General features: G+C 32.9%; 1 protein-coding gene across 1 annotated transcript in view; it reads right to left on the reverse strand.

Moving 5' to 3' along the window:
• LOC105262427 (cysteine-rich motor neuron 1 protein) overlaps window positions 1-16030 on the reverse strand; it is a 156175-nt gene that overhangs the window by 34639 nt on the left and 105506 nt on the right. Inside the window, exons 4-5 of the mRNA XM_059124186.1 lie at window positions 9549-9760; window positions 3787-3911 (exon numbers count right to left, since the gene is read on the reverse strand). Of these exons, the coding sequence (XP_058980169.1) occupies window positions 3787-3911; window positions 9549-9760 (337 nt within the window). The remainder of the gene's footprint in view (window positions 1-3786; window positions 3912-9548; window positions 9761-16030) is intronic.

The following is a 16030-nucleotide window of genomic DNA, read 5'->3' on the forward strand; positions in this document are numbered from 1 at the left end:
TAGCTGTCACTTTTACCTAAGCCAAGTTTCTTACGTTCATCTTGTCTAGGATGTCTGGGCTAAAATACATAATCTATTTAGAAATACATGTGAGTGAGTGAGTGAGCGAGTGTGTGTGTGCCTGTCACCGGATATCTTATAATCACACAAAATCTAATAGAACACAGAAATTCGTAGAACAACAGCCAACATAAAAATAATAACAACAACTACTACAACAACACCAATAAAACACATTACAAATATTCTGAGGATGCCATGAATTTCGTATTCCTCCACTTTGACTCGAGTCTTCTCTTTGCGTTTCTTTTGTTTTTTTGTTTTTCTGTGCCAAAAGACAATTAAATAAAAATCTATAACAGGAAACGGAAATAAGTCGTGAGAAAACAGACGTAAACAACAACAGCAGCAACAAAAACTAAGACAATAAGGACTTTATAAACAATTGTAACATCAGTAAGTTACAATCCACTTTCCAAAGAGGATATATGTAGTTAATGACACACACACATATATATATTCACACACACACAGAAAGGAAACAACAAAACAACTTTAAAGAAGGAAGGCAAAAAAAAAGAGAATTACATTTCAAGTTTTTCTTTTCCCATGGAAAAGGAGGAAATTTAATGATGCTGATGTAAAATTAATGGGAATTTTTTTTTTTTTTTTGAAGTCCTTAAAGTTTTTGAGAAATTAAATGTGGAGGAGGATTTTCTTTTTTTATTTTTAGACAATAAAAATAAATTTTGAAATGACTGTATGGTGATAATTAAGTTTTAAATCTTACTTTGTTTTATTATTTTTTTTTTTTTTCATATTTTTAATATTTTTTTTCATGGAGCATAATCTTTAAAAATGACAAAAAAATAGTTGACAGGATTCTCAAACAACACTGTGTGACAAATTACAAAATTTTCAAATAATTTTTAAATTGTGGGAAAATCCAGAAGATAAGACACGTGTGCCGGACGCAAAGTCACCTAATTAAAGGGTGCCAAGTTCCCCTTTTCTCCTCCATATACAGAAATTTTCGAACTAAGATTCCGCGAAATCTGTTTGTTTAAGGTATATATTTCTGCAAGAAATTCTTCACCAATAGTGAAAATTGTCTATAGGAAAATCTTCGCTATCGAACAAAAAATTTCTATGAAAATCTTCACCATTGGGAAAAATTTCCATAAGTATCTTCACCAACGGAAAATTTTTCAATGAAAATTTTGACCAACGGAAAAATTTACTAAGAAAAATCTTCATCGACAGGACTTTTTTTTTAAGAAAATCCTCATCAACAGGAAATTTTTCTAAAAACATCTTCACCATCGGAAAATTTTCCATAAAAATAATCACCAACGGGAAAATTTTCTACGAAAATCTTCACCATCGGGAAAATTTTCCATAAAAATCTTCACGAACGGGAAAATATTGAAAAATGCAAACCAAATTCACTGTCATTCAATGAAATATTTTGCTCGAAAAATTTAACCCACAAGCGAGTCAACAAAGCGGTCTTTTTGGTCCTCTTTTGAAAATATGGTTAAAAACTCTCTTTTAACGAGACATTTGCAAGTCAAAATATTCCAGAAAATTATTTGTCATAAAATTCTACTATACGTCCTACAGGACATATTCCTAAACGCCAGGAATTCAGATATATTAAAAAAATATTTTAGGGTTAAGGCCGAAGTTTGTGTGAATTTTGGCACAAATCTCAAAATATTCCACAAAATTATTTGTCATAAAATTCTACTAAAGGTTCTAGAAGACGTGTAGGGTCTTAGTCTTACCTGAACGTCATTTATATATATTAAAAACACATTTTAGGGTTAAAACCGAATTTTGTGATTTGTTGCCACAAATCTCCAACAAATTTTCATTTTAGAAGGATGAAGTCAAAGACAAAAATTATCTTTATTAAATTTCAATAGGGGGGCAATAGAAGAAATATTCCATAAAAAAATCACTATAGGTCCTAGAAGACGTCATAATACGTCAAAAAAAAAAAATAAAACAGTAAAGAAAGTCCTAAAGCCGAGCGGGGCCGACTTTATGATACCCACATAGAGCTCCACATAACAATTACAAGTTTTTATGGGAGAATTCAATCATACACGCTATGATTATAATTTTAATTTAAAGTTCAAAGGACTAAATATGTCGAAGCATTTGCATCTTTTAAATTCGGACTTGTATTGCCCATTTGGCGCACAATTAATTTGAAATCAGATAAAAATATATATGGGAGCTATATCCAAATCTGAACCGATCTCTATAAAATTTGGCAAAGATATTTCTGAGCTGTATTTGATAAATTTCCCTGAATATCGCTGTTACGGAGTGCATATTACGGCTGTGGTTAACAAATCGGATGAACAGAGAATATGGGAGCTATAGCTATATCTGAACCGATCTTCACCAAATTTGAAATACTAGCTTCTAGACTCAATTCGGTCGTAAGTGCCAAATATCATCCCATTTGGGCAAATATTAGACGTTTGGTGCACAATAAAACGTAAATCGGACGAAGTTATATATGGGAGCTATATCCAAGTCTGAACTGATCATGACAAAATTTAGCAAAGGTATTTCTGAGCTGTATTTGATATATTTCCCCAAATATTGTTGTAACAGAGTGCATATTACGGCTGCGGAAGACAAAAAATAACAAATCGGATGAACAATATATGTGGGGTCTATAGCTATATCTGAACCGATTTCGATCAAATTTGGCATACTTATTTTCAGGCCTATTTTGGTTGTGTGTGCAAAATTCCATACTATTCGGGCTTATATTACACATTTGGTGCACAATAAAAGACAAATCGGACGAAGTCATATATGAGAGCTATATTCAAATCTGAACCGAACTCGATAAAATTTAGCAAAGGTATTTCTGAGCTGTATTTGATATATTTCCCCAAATATTGTTGTTACAGAGTGCATATTACGGCTGCCGAGGACAAAAATAACAAATGGGATGAACAATATATATGGAAGCTATAGCTATATCTGAATCGATAAAATTTGGCATACTTATTTTCAGGCCTAATTTGTGCAGAATTCCATACTATTCGGACTGATATTACAAGTATGGTGCGCAATAAAAGGCAAATCGGACGAAGATATATATGGGAGCTAGATCTAAATTTTGACTGATTATCTCCAATTTCAATAGGGTTAGCCCTTGGGCCAAACAAATGATTTGTGCAAAATTTCGTCTGGATAGGGCAATAAATGCGAACTGTACTTTGTTTACAAAAATACATGGACAGACGGACGGACATGCATAAATCGACTCAGAATGTGATTCTGTGCAGATCATCAAAAGGAACTATGGGTCTATCTCGTTTCTTTTTCCTGTTACAAACAAATGCACAAAGACATAATACCCTGACCATCTCGTGTTGTAGGGTATAACAATTAAAATATCCATGGATCGCCTTTGGGAATTTTTTTTCAAAATCTGAGAACATTCCTTTAGAAGAAGTTTTCATAAACCAAGTATCGGCTGTCTGTCTGTCATAAATAATTTTTTATAAAAAAAAAAAAAATCAATATTCCTTCAGAAAAAAAACCTGATGAAATCCATGCAACTTCCTTGAAAATATTTTCCTAAAGAGATCCCGCTAGATTCCTCCAAGATTAGGAATAAATCACACATAGTTTTAAATTAAAAGATATGTGGGGCGTATACGTTGTGACATAACTTATACGACCCACTCTATTAAATAACCTCATCAAAATGTTTGTGTTATTTACACCCCAAAACAATAGCTGGATACTTACTCTTTTGTTCGAAATTTCTTCCTTCGTCTTGTCTTTTTGTGTGAAAACAAATTCGGTGCTATTGTATAGTCCTCATCGAAATCCAATTCCGTTTTTATGAGGCTCACTAAATTAACTTGGCAGTCCTGGAAAGAAGAAAGAAACAAAAAACATTTTTTTTAAATTTCTAAAGAAAAATCTGAATAGCTCTCCTTGATTTTAGATCCTATCCTTTTTGGCAATCAACTTAAATTTGATGACAGAAAATCTCCACCCCTTGATCTCCCCCTTTCCCCATTGACCGGATATGTATGTCTTCATACAAATGATTGCACTCTATTTTAATGACAAGCCTGTTTGAGACTTTGATTAAATGTTTGAACTTAACTGGCGATGTTTAACCAAGTTAATGCTTTGGTCGACTGGTTGGTTTGCTTCGATGGTTTCCTTGCCGAGAAGCAAAGCAATCAAAGCAAGAATTCGTCAGTTACCCACTTTTGCCGACAATGCAATGGCAAAGATCAATGACGTCCTTCGTTCATTTAACAAATGTAATGCGGTACAATAAATGAAATGAATTGCACGATGACACTACACAAATGACATTAAGCAGCAGTCGTACTTTGAGGGAACTGGCATGTGAGGGGAGCAGAGGCAAGGAATATGAAGTAAAGAAAGTGCTGGCAAAGATATATCTCAAGGATTTCCTCACACACACTAACTTACAGAGTGCTACACAAAAGGGTGTTGGTGATAAATGTCACCATAGCAACACGTAACAAAAATGTCGTTGCAGAACTGAATACACTTACTCTCACACACACACACGTATGTCTCTGCCAGTGAAACCCATTAACGAACCACATTTTCGTAGTTCGGCATCGACTAGTATCTTTATATTTAAATATCCTGACATACCGCAATGCATTGTCTTCGGAAATGTTTGCCTGCATATGTGTGTGTGAGTTTGAGTTGTCTCCAAAGGATATTTTGCTTGCTCAGCAGGTTGTAAATAAGATAAACATAATGAGAAATGCAATTATTTGGGGCGTAATGCGGGAACTTCAATGCAATTTAAGGGTTGGGAGGAAAATTTTGAGGAGAGGGGAAATTGAAGCTGAATAAATATTTGAAAACGGGGGAAATGAGTTTTGAATTTGAAAATAAAATTAACTTTGTATTTATATTTCATTCAAAAAATGCTGTAGGGAAACAATCGTAAAACAATTGGGAGACGTATAAGTGACGACAATAATCATACGCACCCAAGCACCAATGTAAATAATTTAAAATAAACGTTATGGTAATATTCAGAATCAAAGTCTATTATAAAAATTTGCATCTTTTTTATATGGAGTTGTTTTAAAAATTTGCAAAGAAAACAAAAAAGTAGGAATATTTATAAAAAGGATCAGGTGGCTTATAAGTGATGGCGGTAATCATACGCACGCAAATACAATGGAAAATATTCTTAACTAGACGTTATGGCAATGATAATAATCCAACTATATTGTAAAATGTTGCCCCTTTTAATGTAGAGACCGATTTTTTTGTTGTTTTAAAAATATAAAACCAAAGTCGAAAATTTTGCAAAAATTAGGTTCAAAGTGAATTTTAAACAAAGGGGGACTTTTCACGGTAAAAGTTGGATTGCTTTATTTTTAACAAGAATAAGAAAGCTATGCTACCCTGCTTTCAAAATAAAGTATTTTTACTAAAATACCTATATTTATTTAGAAGTTTTGATCTCTAGATGAGGATTACGCAAAACGACCAAAAATTTGGCACTTTTTCGTACCTTTCTTAATTAGGCCATAACTCAGATAATTAAAAAGCTATATTCAAAAAACAAACATGGTTGTAGAGCAGAGATATTCACTTTTCCAATTTATGAATATCCTTATTAAATGAAAACCGAATTACTTGTTTATAGATATAAAACCATAGATGAAAATTTTGCAAAAATTTTGTTATGAAGTGAATTTGGATCGAAAGGGTTCTTTCCAAAGTATGAGCTTGGGTGCTTATTTTCTAACAAGAATAAGAAAGCTGGACAGCTCTGCTTCCAAAATAAATTGGTTTTAAAAAAATTCCTGTATTAACTTAGAAGTTTCGCCCCCTAGCTGAGAGTTACGCAAAACGACCAAAAATTTGGCACTTTTTTGTACCCATCTTAATTTAGCCATAACTCAGGCAATAAAAGAGATCAATTCAAAAAGCATACATCATTGTAAAGGAGAAACATTCATCTTTCCAGTTAGCGATAAGCCTTATTAGAAGGAAGTCGATTTACTTGCTTTAAAATTGAAAACCAAGACAAAAAAATTTGCAAAAATTTTAATTTAGAGTAAATTCGGATCAAATGGGACTTTTCAAATTAAGAGTTGGAGTGCTAAATTTCCAACAAGAATTAGAATGCTGGACAGCTCTGCTATCAATATAAAGTGGTTTTAATAAAATACCTACACTTATTTGGAAGATTCGTCCTCTAGAAGTGAGTTACGCAAAATTACCAAAAATTTGGCACTTTTTCGTACCCATCTTAATTTAGCCATAACTCAGGCAATCAAAGAGATCTTTTCAAAAACTAACTTTCGATGCAAAGAGGAGGCATTTATCCTTCTACTTTATGTTTAACGTTATTAAATTCAAACCGATTTACTTTTTTAAAACAGAAAATCAAAAGAGAAGCTTTTGCAAAAATTGGGTTTAGGAATAAATTTGGGTCGAAAGCTGACTTTTCAAAGTAAGAGTTGGAGTGCTTAATTTCTAACAAAAATAAGATTGCTGTAAAGCTCTGATTTCAATATAAAGAGGTTTCACTAAAATACCTACATTTATTTAGAAGATTTAACCTCTAGAGGAGAGTTACGCAAAACTACCAAAATTTTGTCACTTTTTCGTACGCATCTTAATTTGGCCATAACTCAGGTAATAAGAGAGTTATATTTCAAAATTCTATATCGAGGTAAAGGAGAGCCTTTCATCTTTCTAACTCATGATTATCTAGCGAAATCTTGAATGTATTTCCCTTTCTTTCCACATAAATTGCATGGCAATATACATAAATAAATAGGGTAGTGTATAAGTGACGTCAGTGATCATACGCACCCAAGCAAATACTTGTTTGAGAATTTCAATTCCAATTATAATGGAGAATTCTTGCAGGTTTTTTAAGTCTTAACTAATTTTAGTAATTTTGATCAATTATAAAAACCAAACCAAACATTTAGGCTAAAAGCTTTGAAAGAGATTTTTTGGTCAGAATTTGTCTACCAGAATGTGCGCGAATTTATCCACTTTTCACCAATAAATAAAGAACTGATATCCCCACTCTTAAAATCCTTTCATTTCACTAACATACATTTATCATTTTGAAAAGTTTTAGTGTCTAGATGAGAGTTACGCAAAATGACCAAATATTTCCTATTTTTCAGTAACTATCTTCATTGCGCCATAAATCAGGATATTTAAGAGCTATATTCAAATGACATACATCGACGTAAAGAGGAGGGATTCTTCTTTCCACACAATGTTAGAATAGTGTTTACTTTGATATGACCAACAATTTTATATGAAGATGTGAAGCCAATTAGACAACCCGTAGCATTCGAAATTGCATTGGTCTATCTATAATTCTTATTGTTTTGGGAATTTTTATGGCGAAATATGGGAAAACTGCAAATTTTTGAGGACCGTATTGCCTCTTCTTTCATTGCTAACTCAAAAAAATTGAAAAATATTATGACTTCGGCAATTACAGCCCCTAGAATAGAGCTACGCAAAAAGGTCGAAAAAATTGCTGATTTTTGTATCTACTTTATTTACCCGTATCTTTGGGAGTTTTTGATATACACCTACATAGTGTTCCTCAGAAATGGATGAGGTGTCCTCTTTCAAACCCTGATACTTATATGGCAATGCTTATTGTGGGGATGAAGATATGAACCAATGAGTGGCGTCATTTTAATTTGCCAGCCTCTTTAAAATAGTAGCACCATTGAATTAAATGTTGTTGAAATATTTAAAGAGCTATTTCCAAATGTCATACATCGATGTAAAGCTGAAGCATTCTTCTTTTCAAACCATGTTTTTTAAAGTCTCTACTTTGATACAATGAAAGATTTGATCCCAAGAATGGAATCCAATTTTACATCCTGGGGAATTCGAAATTGCAACAATGAAATCCACGATTTCTATTATTTTGAGCAATTTTAATTTCGAAATATGGCAACACTACATATTTTTGAGGGCGGTATTGCCGCCTCACTCATTTTAAGTCATACTAGAAGGAAATATTTAATTAGTTTGGAAGTTACAGCCCCTTGAATAGAGTTACTTAAAAGGCCAAATAAATTAGCCGATTTTGGTACCTATTTTATTTAGCCACATCTTTGACAGTTTATGACATACACCTACATAGTGTACATCAGGAATAGATGAGGACCTCTTGTTTTAAATTCTTATACCTTTATGTCGATACCTATTATGGATGCAATGATATGAACCCATGAGTGGCGTAACTTTATTTTGCCTCGTGTCTTCTAAAGTACCACAGTTCAATTAAGTTTTGATCAAAAAATTTAAGGAATTTCCAAACCAAAATATGGCAACACTGTGAATTTTTAGAAGAGGTATTACATTTGCTTTCAAGTTTAGGAATATAGTATTTATACATGTATTACTACAGAAATTGTGCTCCCTGGAAGAGAGCTACTTAAAAGGCCGAATAAATTAGCCAATTTTGGCATCCATTATATTTAGCCATATCTTTCGCAGTTTATGACATACACATACATAGAATACATTAGGAATGGATAAGGATCTCTTCTTTCAAATTCTTATACCTTTATGCCAATACCTATTGTGGGTACGGAGATATGAACCCATGAGTGGCGTATTTTTTATTTGCCTGCTTTCTTCTTAAGTACCATCATTCAATTCAGTCTTGATAAAATATTTAATGAATTTTCAAACCAAAATATGGCAACACTGTGCTTTTTAGAAGAGGTGGAGCATGTGCTTTCGACTTTAAAGAATATGATATATGTATATGGATTTCTGCAGAAGTTATTCTCCCTTGAAGAGAGTTACGCAAAACCGATCAAAAATACATACTTTTTGTCATGCTTTTAAAATGGCCATATCTCTTGTAAACTGTGGGTTACAGTAAAGTTTCATACATTATTGTAAAGGCCAGATAGTCTTCTTTGCAACGCTCATTACAATATTGATATAACTCTTTAATATCAAAATATATGACTTCATAATTATGATAATTACTGTATCCCTTCGGTATTTAAAAAAAAAAGATTAATGAAATTAATATTTGCACAAATATTGATAGAGTTTTAATTCAAAATATTGCAACACTTTACATTTTGGGAGGGAGTAGGGCATATAGCTTCAAATTCTGAGTCAAATAATAAATATATTTTGATTACTAAAAAAGTTATAGGCTCTGAAAACAAGTTACCCAAACAGTCCCATAAACTAACAACTTTTTGCAATAATTTTTATGTGGCCATATCTTTGGCAATATATTGGCTTCAGAAAGTTTTCTTACATAATTGTAGAGACGATCTAATCATTTTTCAAATATATATCACTTTCTAGAGACATATGCTCGGAATCAAGAGATATGATCCCATGAATGGCATACTTATTGTGAAACTGTTGCCCTGTCAATTATTATCATTTGGTACAAAAGTATTCCCAAATTTTGGCACTATTTCAATCTGTTAAAAATTCTACTATTCTTGTAATTTTCCATGTCTACTCACCTCCAGCGTTTTGAAATGCCATCGCAGAATTCTCGAACCCGATCCGGTGTTCACCTGATTTCGACACACTTTTAACGTCGGCCAGCAATGGCAACGTTTATCGATGATTTCACATCCCTTCTTGATTCGTATCCGCTCCGATTTTGTACAATTTTGATGATGCAGATGATTGTGATATGATGTTATCGTTGAGGTGCTGGAGAATGCTAAATCTGGAAATAAAGAGAAAGAAAGGCAAGGTTTAGGTTTAAAACTTAAGAACTATGCGATTATTTTTAATTGAATTATATAAATAATGGAAAACATATAATTAAGAAAATAATATTCAGGAACCTAATAAACTTTCGTATACTGTTCCGACATCCGCAGATTCAAAATTTTCTTGCTCATTTGAAGAAGTAAGTCCATAAAATTCTTTAATTTTTTCGAAATGAAAACTTCTAAGAAGTCTAAAAATAAATTAAGTAATTCAGGATCTCGCAGTATTTCACGAAGCTAATTGCTCTTTTCAAATAATTATTCATGAAATATTTGAATAAAAATTACGGTCGAATAATGATGCCAATTTTCCTCCCTCTTTATTAATATTCCAAATAATTGCATTTAATTACACACCCTCCCAAATGTCTTCCACAATAAATCATAATTAACGCCTAAAAGTATGCAATAATTTAAAGACCCCATTTTCTATTAGATCGCTAATTACAATTCAAAGCCTATAATTTAAATGTAATTAATAATAAAATGCTTTAATGCATGGCCAACCACACTCCCACTGCCATGCCTCAGCAGCAGATATGCCTGCAGGACAGGCAAAACCAACAAATTTTAACAAGCCAGTCGAAATACAACAACAGCGAAAAAATTATTTAGTTCCGTTTTCCATTTTCCCTTAAAATTTTCACATTTTCATGCCCGCTATGATATTTTAGTTAATTACTTGTAAGGCCTGCGGCCGCATCCTTGTTTCAAGGAAGTTTTCTGGTTAAGCAGAATTTTCCCAAACAGTTTTTCATTGTTTCCAAATTAATTGTTATATTTTCTGGTCGGAATATGGTTTCCTTGTTGGCCTTTTTTTTGGAAAAAAGGAAAAAATAATAAAGGAGATATTTCTCTCTGTTTTGTGTGTTCCCTTATTTCCATGAGGACTTCCCCCTTGAGGGCGTATACGTGTTATGAATTAATTAATAATACTAATACGCCATGGAGGCTGCCAGAAAATGCCATCCTTTTGCATATCCCACCAAAAGAAAATTGGGTTTCCATGCCACCTTATCTTGTTAAGTTTTATTTTGTTCTGCAAAGTCATGTTTATTTTTCCGGAAGGCTCATTAAATTCAAGTCGGGTATCCTTACACCTTTAATCTGGCCGATACTTTACTCACAAACCTTTTGCCTTTAAGTTTGGAAAGAAAAATACCCCAACCAGAAACCTTATGCATGCCAACACATTTAGCTCAGCCTAAGGGCCGCTCATCACCACCCACACACACTCCCGTAGTTTACATATCCTTGCAGGATACATCTAAGCTTTCACACCCATACAGTTATTGACACCAGTGCGAGGGCTGCATGCGAATCGTATGTGTTAGGGAACCTATAGACTCCACCCACCCACTCCCAAATTGTGTTTGAGTATCTTGTTATCCGCCAAACCATCCATAACAATTTGTTTGGCTTTTGTTCGAATGGTTGGCTGGCTCGCTGGGAGATAAAAATGAAATAAAAAAATACGCATAAATTAGTATTCAGACATTGGGTGGCGATGGCAAAACAAAGCATCGGAAGAAGACTAAATTTAGTTAGGGTTATTGACATGCCAAACACATACGGAGATTGTGTGAGGTGATAGGTATCTATATAAGCTCCTGGAAAAAACTCACCTCCTATTTAGCAATTTAATTTTTGTGCCAACTCAGTGTGATAATAAGGTTAGATTATGGCTCAAAACTAATTTTATGCTTGTTCATTTGAATACCTGATTTTATCTTGAAACAATGTGACTATTTGCTGGAATATCCTATTCATTTTTTGCATTTCATTGGGATTTCCTATAATTGCATGCCATTTCAGAAAAACACAATCACTTTTGAGCTTAAAACAATGAAAAGTTCTCAATTAAAAGATATTGTACCATGGAGCGTATTAGTGTTGTCAGTACGTATACGGTATATGGTACGTTATAAGATATTTTCTCATGACGTAGAATGGCTTATAAAAGCGGAATGCCTCACCTTTTAATTGTTGTAGATTTCATCGAGATAACTCAAAAAGTGCCTGAGATGTGGTCAAGTGAAAGAAGTTGGTGAAACAGATCGAAATTTGGGTACGTTTGCGTATCGTCTTCCGAGGGTCATAACTTTTGAAGTATTTGCTGTATTTAAATGATATTAAATGATTTTTGAAGTAATTCAACTCGTCTTTCCAATAACAGGAAAAACTTTTTTACCATGGAACTCAAAAAGTGCCTGAGATATGGCCAAGTGAAAGAAATTGCTGAAACGGACCGAAATTTTGACACTTTTGCGTCATCGTCTTCTGAAGGTCATAACTTCTGAAGTATTGGATGTATTTGAATTATATAAAATGATATTTGAAGTAGTTGAAATTGTCTTTTTAATAGTGGGAAAGATTTTATTGCTGTACATAAATACTGTAAAGATATTTTGAAAAATATTATACCGAATTGTCGTACTTTGCCAGACAACTAGTTTACAAAAAGGAACCCAAACACTAAGACACAATTTTCTATCCAAACAAAGTATTCCCACAAAATTGAGCAAAACTTGATGCAAAAATATCTCCCCTTTATACTGATGCTTAATTCACGACTGTAGCTCGCATATTTCTGGAGATATGATAAAATTAGCGAAGTTTCTAAAATCAGTCAGGTTTTTGGCATGTTTGCGTCAATGTCTTTCAAGGACCATAACTTTTAATTTATCCTCTACATATGTACAAATTAAATTGATATTAGATGGAGGTAAGCTCGTTTTACATTGATGCTTAATTCACGACTGTACCTCACATATTTCTGGAGATATGATAAAATTGGCAAAGTTACTAAAAATTAAAACAATTTTGGCAATTTTGCGTCATTGTCTTCCGCAGGCCATAACTTTTTATTTTCTCACTGTATTTTCATAAAATAAATTGATATTTGATGGAGGTAAGCTCGTTTTACATTGATGCTTAATTCATAAATGTACCTCATAAATTCTCGGAGATATGGTTAAGTTAGTGAAGTTACTAAAAACAGTCAAAAACAGTTTTGGCAAGTTTGCGTCATAGCTTTTCGGGGCTATAACTTTTGATTTTCTTGGTGTATTTTCATAAAATAAATTGATTTTAGATGGAGGTAAGCTCGTTTTACATTGATACTTAATTTATAACTGTACCTCATAAATTCCCGGAGATATGGTTAAGTTCGTGAAGTTACTAAAAACAGTCAAATTTTTGGCAAGTTTGCGCCATTGTATTCCCGGGGCCATAACTTTTAAGTTCCTCAATATTTTTTAATAACATAAATTGATTTTAGATGGAACTTAGCTCCTTCTACACTGATACTAAGTTCGCAACAGTAGCTCACATAATCCCGGAGATATGGTGAAATTAGGGAAGTTACTAAAAACAGTCAAATTTTTGGCAAGTTTGCGTCATAGGCTTCCGGGAGCCATAACTCTGGATTCTTTCACTGTATTTTAATAAAATAAATTGATTTTAGTTGGAAGAAAGCTCATTTTTACCATGGAACTCAAAAAGTGCCTGAGATATGGCCAAGTGAAAGAAATTGCTGAAACGGACCGAAATTTTGACACTTTTGCGTCATCGTCTTCTGAAGGTCATAACTTCTGAAGTATTGGATGTATTTGAATTATATAAAATGATATTTGAAGTAGTTGAAATTGTCTTTTTAATAGTGGGAAAGATTTTATTGCTGTACATAAATACTGTAAAGATATTTTGAAAAATATTATACCGAATTGTCGTACTTTGCCAGACAACTAGTTTACAAAAAGGAACCCAAACACTAAGACACAATTTTCTATCCAAACAAAGTATTCCCACAAAATTGAGCAAAACTTGATGCAAAAATATCTCCCCTTTATACTGATGCTTAATTCACGACTGTAGCTCGCATATTTCTGGAGATATGATAAAATTAGCGAAGTTTCTAAAATCAGTCAGGTTTTTGGCATGTTTGCGTCAATGTCTTTCAAGGACCATAACTTTTAATTTATCCTCTACATATGTACAAATTAAATTGATATTAGATGGAGGTAAGCTCGTTTTACATTGATGCTTAATTCACGACTGTACCTCACATATTTCTGGAGATATGATAAAATTGGCAAAGTTACTAAAAATTAAAACAATTTTGGCAATTTTGCGTCATTGTCTTCCGCAGGCCATAACTTTTTATTTTCTCACTGTATTTTCATAAAATAAATCGATATTTGATGGAGGTAAGCTCGTTTTACATTGATGCTTAATTCATAAATGTACCTCATAAATTCTCGGAGATATGGTTAAGTTAGTGAAGTTACTAAAAACAGTCAAAAACAGTTTTGGCAAGTTTGCGTCATAGCTTTTCGGGGCTATAACTTTTGATTTTCTTGGTGTATTTTCATAAAATAAATTGATTTTAGATGGAGGTAAGCTCGTTTTACATTGATACTTAATTTATAACTGTACCTCATAAATTCCCGGAGATATGGTTAAGTTCGTGAAGTTACTAAAAACAGTCAAATTTTTGGCAAGTTTGCGCCATTGTATTCCCGGGGCCATAACTTTTAAGTTCCTCAATATTTTTTAATAACATAAATTGATTTTAGATGGAACTTAGCTCCTTCTACACTGATACTAAGTTCGCAACAGTAGCTCACATAATCCCGGAGATATGGTGAAATTAGGGAAGTTACTAAAAACAGTCAAATTTTTGGCAAGTTTGCGTCATAGGCTTCCGGGAGCCATAACTCTGGATTCTTTCACTGTATTTTAATAAAATAAATTGATTTTAGTTGGAAGAAAGCTCATTTTTAATTGAGGCTTAAAGCACAACTATAACTCACAAATTACCGAAGATATAGTAAAATTAGCAAAGTTACTAAAAACATTCAAATTTTTGTCAAGTTTGAGTCTTTACCTTCCGGGAGCCATAACTTTTGACTTTCTCGCTGTATTTTCATAAAATAAATTAGTTTTAGATTGAAATAAGCTCATCTTAATTTGAAGCTTAATTAACAACTGTAGCTCGTAAACTCCTGAAGATATGGTAAAATCTAGCAAAGTTACGTTAAGCAGTCAAGTTTGCGTGATTTTGTTCCCGGGGCCATAACTTTTAATTTACTCACTGTTTTTTATAACATATATTGATTTTAGATGGAAGTCAGCTCCTTCTACATTAATGCTAAATTCGTACCTGTAGATCATAAATTCCCGGAGATATGGTAAAATTAGTAAAGTTACTAAAAACAGTCAAATTTATGGCAAGTTTGCGTCATTACCTTCCCGAGGGTTATAGCTCTAGACTTACACGCTGCATTTTCATTAGAAAAATTGCTTTAAATGGTAGTGAGCTCGTTTTAAATTGATGCTTAATTCACAACTGTAGCTCATAAACTTCCGGAGATATGGTTAAGTTAGTGAAGTTACTAAAAAGAGTAAAATGTTGTGACAAGTTTGCGTAATAGGCTTCCGGGAGCCATAACTTTTGATTTTTTCCCTGTATTTTCATAAAATAAATTGATTTTTGATGGAAGAAATCTCGTTATGAACGCATGCTTAATTCACAACTGTAGATCGAAAATAGCTGGAAATATGTTAAATTAGCAAATTTACTAAAAACAGTCAAATTTTTGGTGAGTTTGCCTCATTATCTTCCGGGAATCATACATTTTAGGTAATGGTGATCTGGAGACCATAACTCCGCAAATAATAGGAATATCTTTATGAAAATGCTTTTAGTTGAAAGTATGATATCTACACGCCATAAAAATTATCTAGATTTCACAATTTACTCAAACATGTTTGTTAATATTTTCAAAATCCTATGTCGACTAATTGTAGTTTCCAAGTCTTTAGGTCTACAATCAACACCTTGCTAAATAGGCCATTGCTTGCGAATCTGACGTTGTATAGCCATTTTTATTGACGTCGAGGAAAGAGTATTCCCTTGTCTTGGTATTGATGAAAAGTTGGCAGATGTGGCCTTACAATTGTTAAAAATGTAACCCTATGTACAAAGTTACCGAAATCGTCCAAAAATTGCCTCCTTTTTGGTAATCATGATCTGAAGACCATAACTCCCAAAATAATCGGTATATCTTTATGGAAACGCTTTTAATTGAAAAATGAGATCTACTCGTTACAATTATTAGCTTCATTTGACAATTTATTAAAACAAGTTTGTAAATATTTCCAAAATTCTATGTCGAATATTTGTAGTTTCCTAGAATCTAGGTCTACAATCAACACCTTGC

Source organism: Musca domestica, unplaced genomic scaffold (genome assembly GCF_030504385.1).
Source record: "Musca domestica strain aabys unplaced genomic scaffold, Musca_domestica.polishedcontigs.V.1.1 27, whole genome shotgun sequence".
NCBI lineage: Eukaryota > Metazoa > Arthropoda > Insecta > Diptera > Muscidae > Musca > Musca domestica.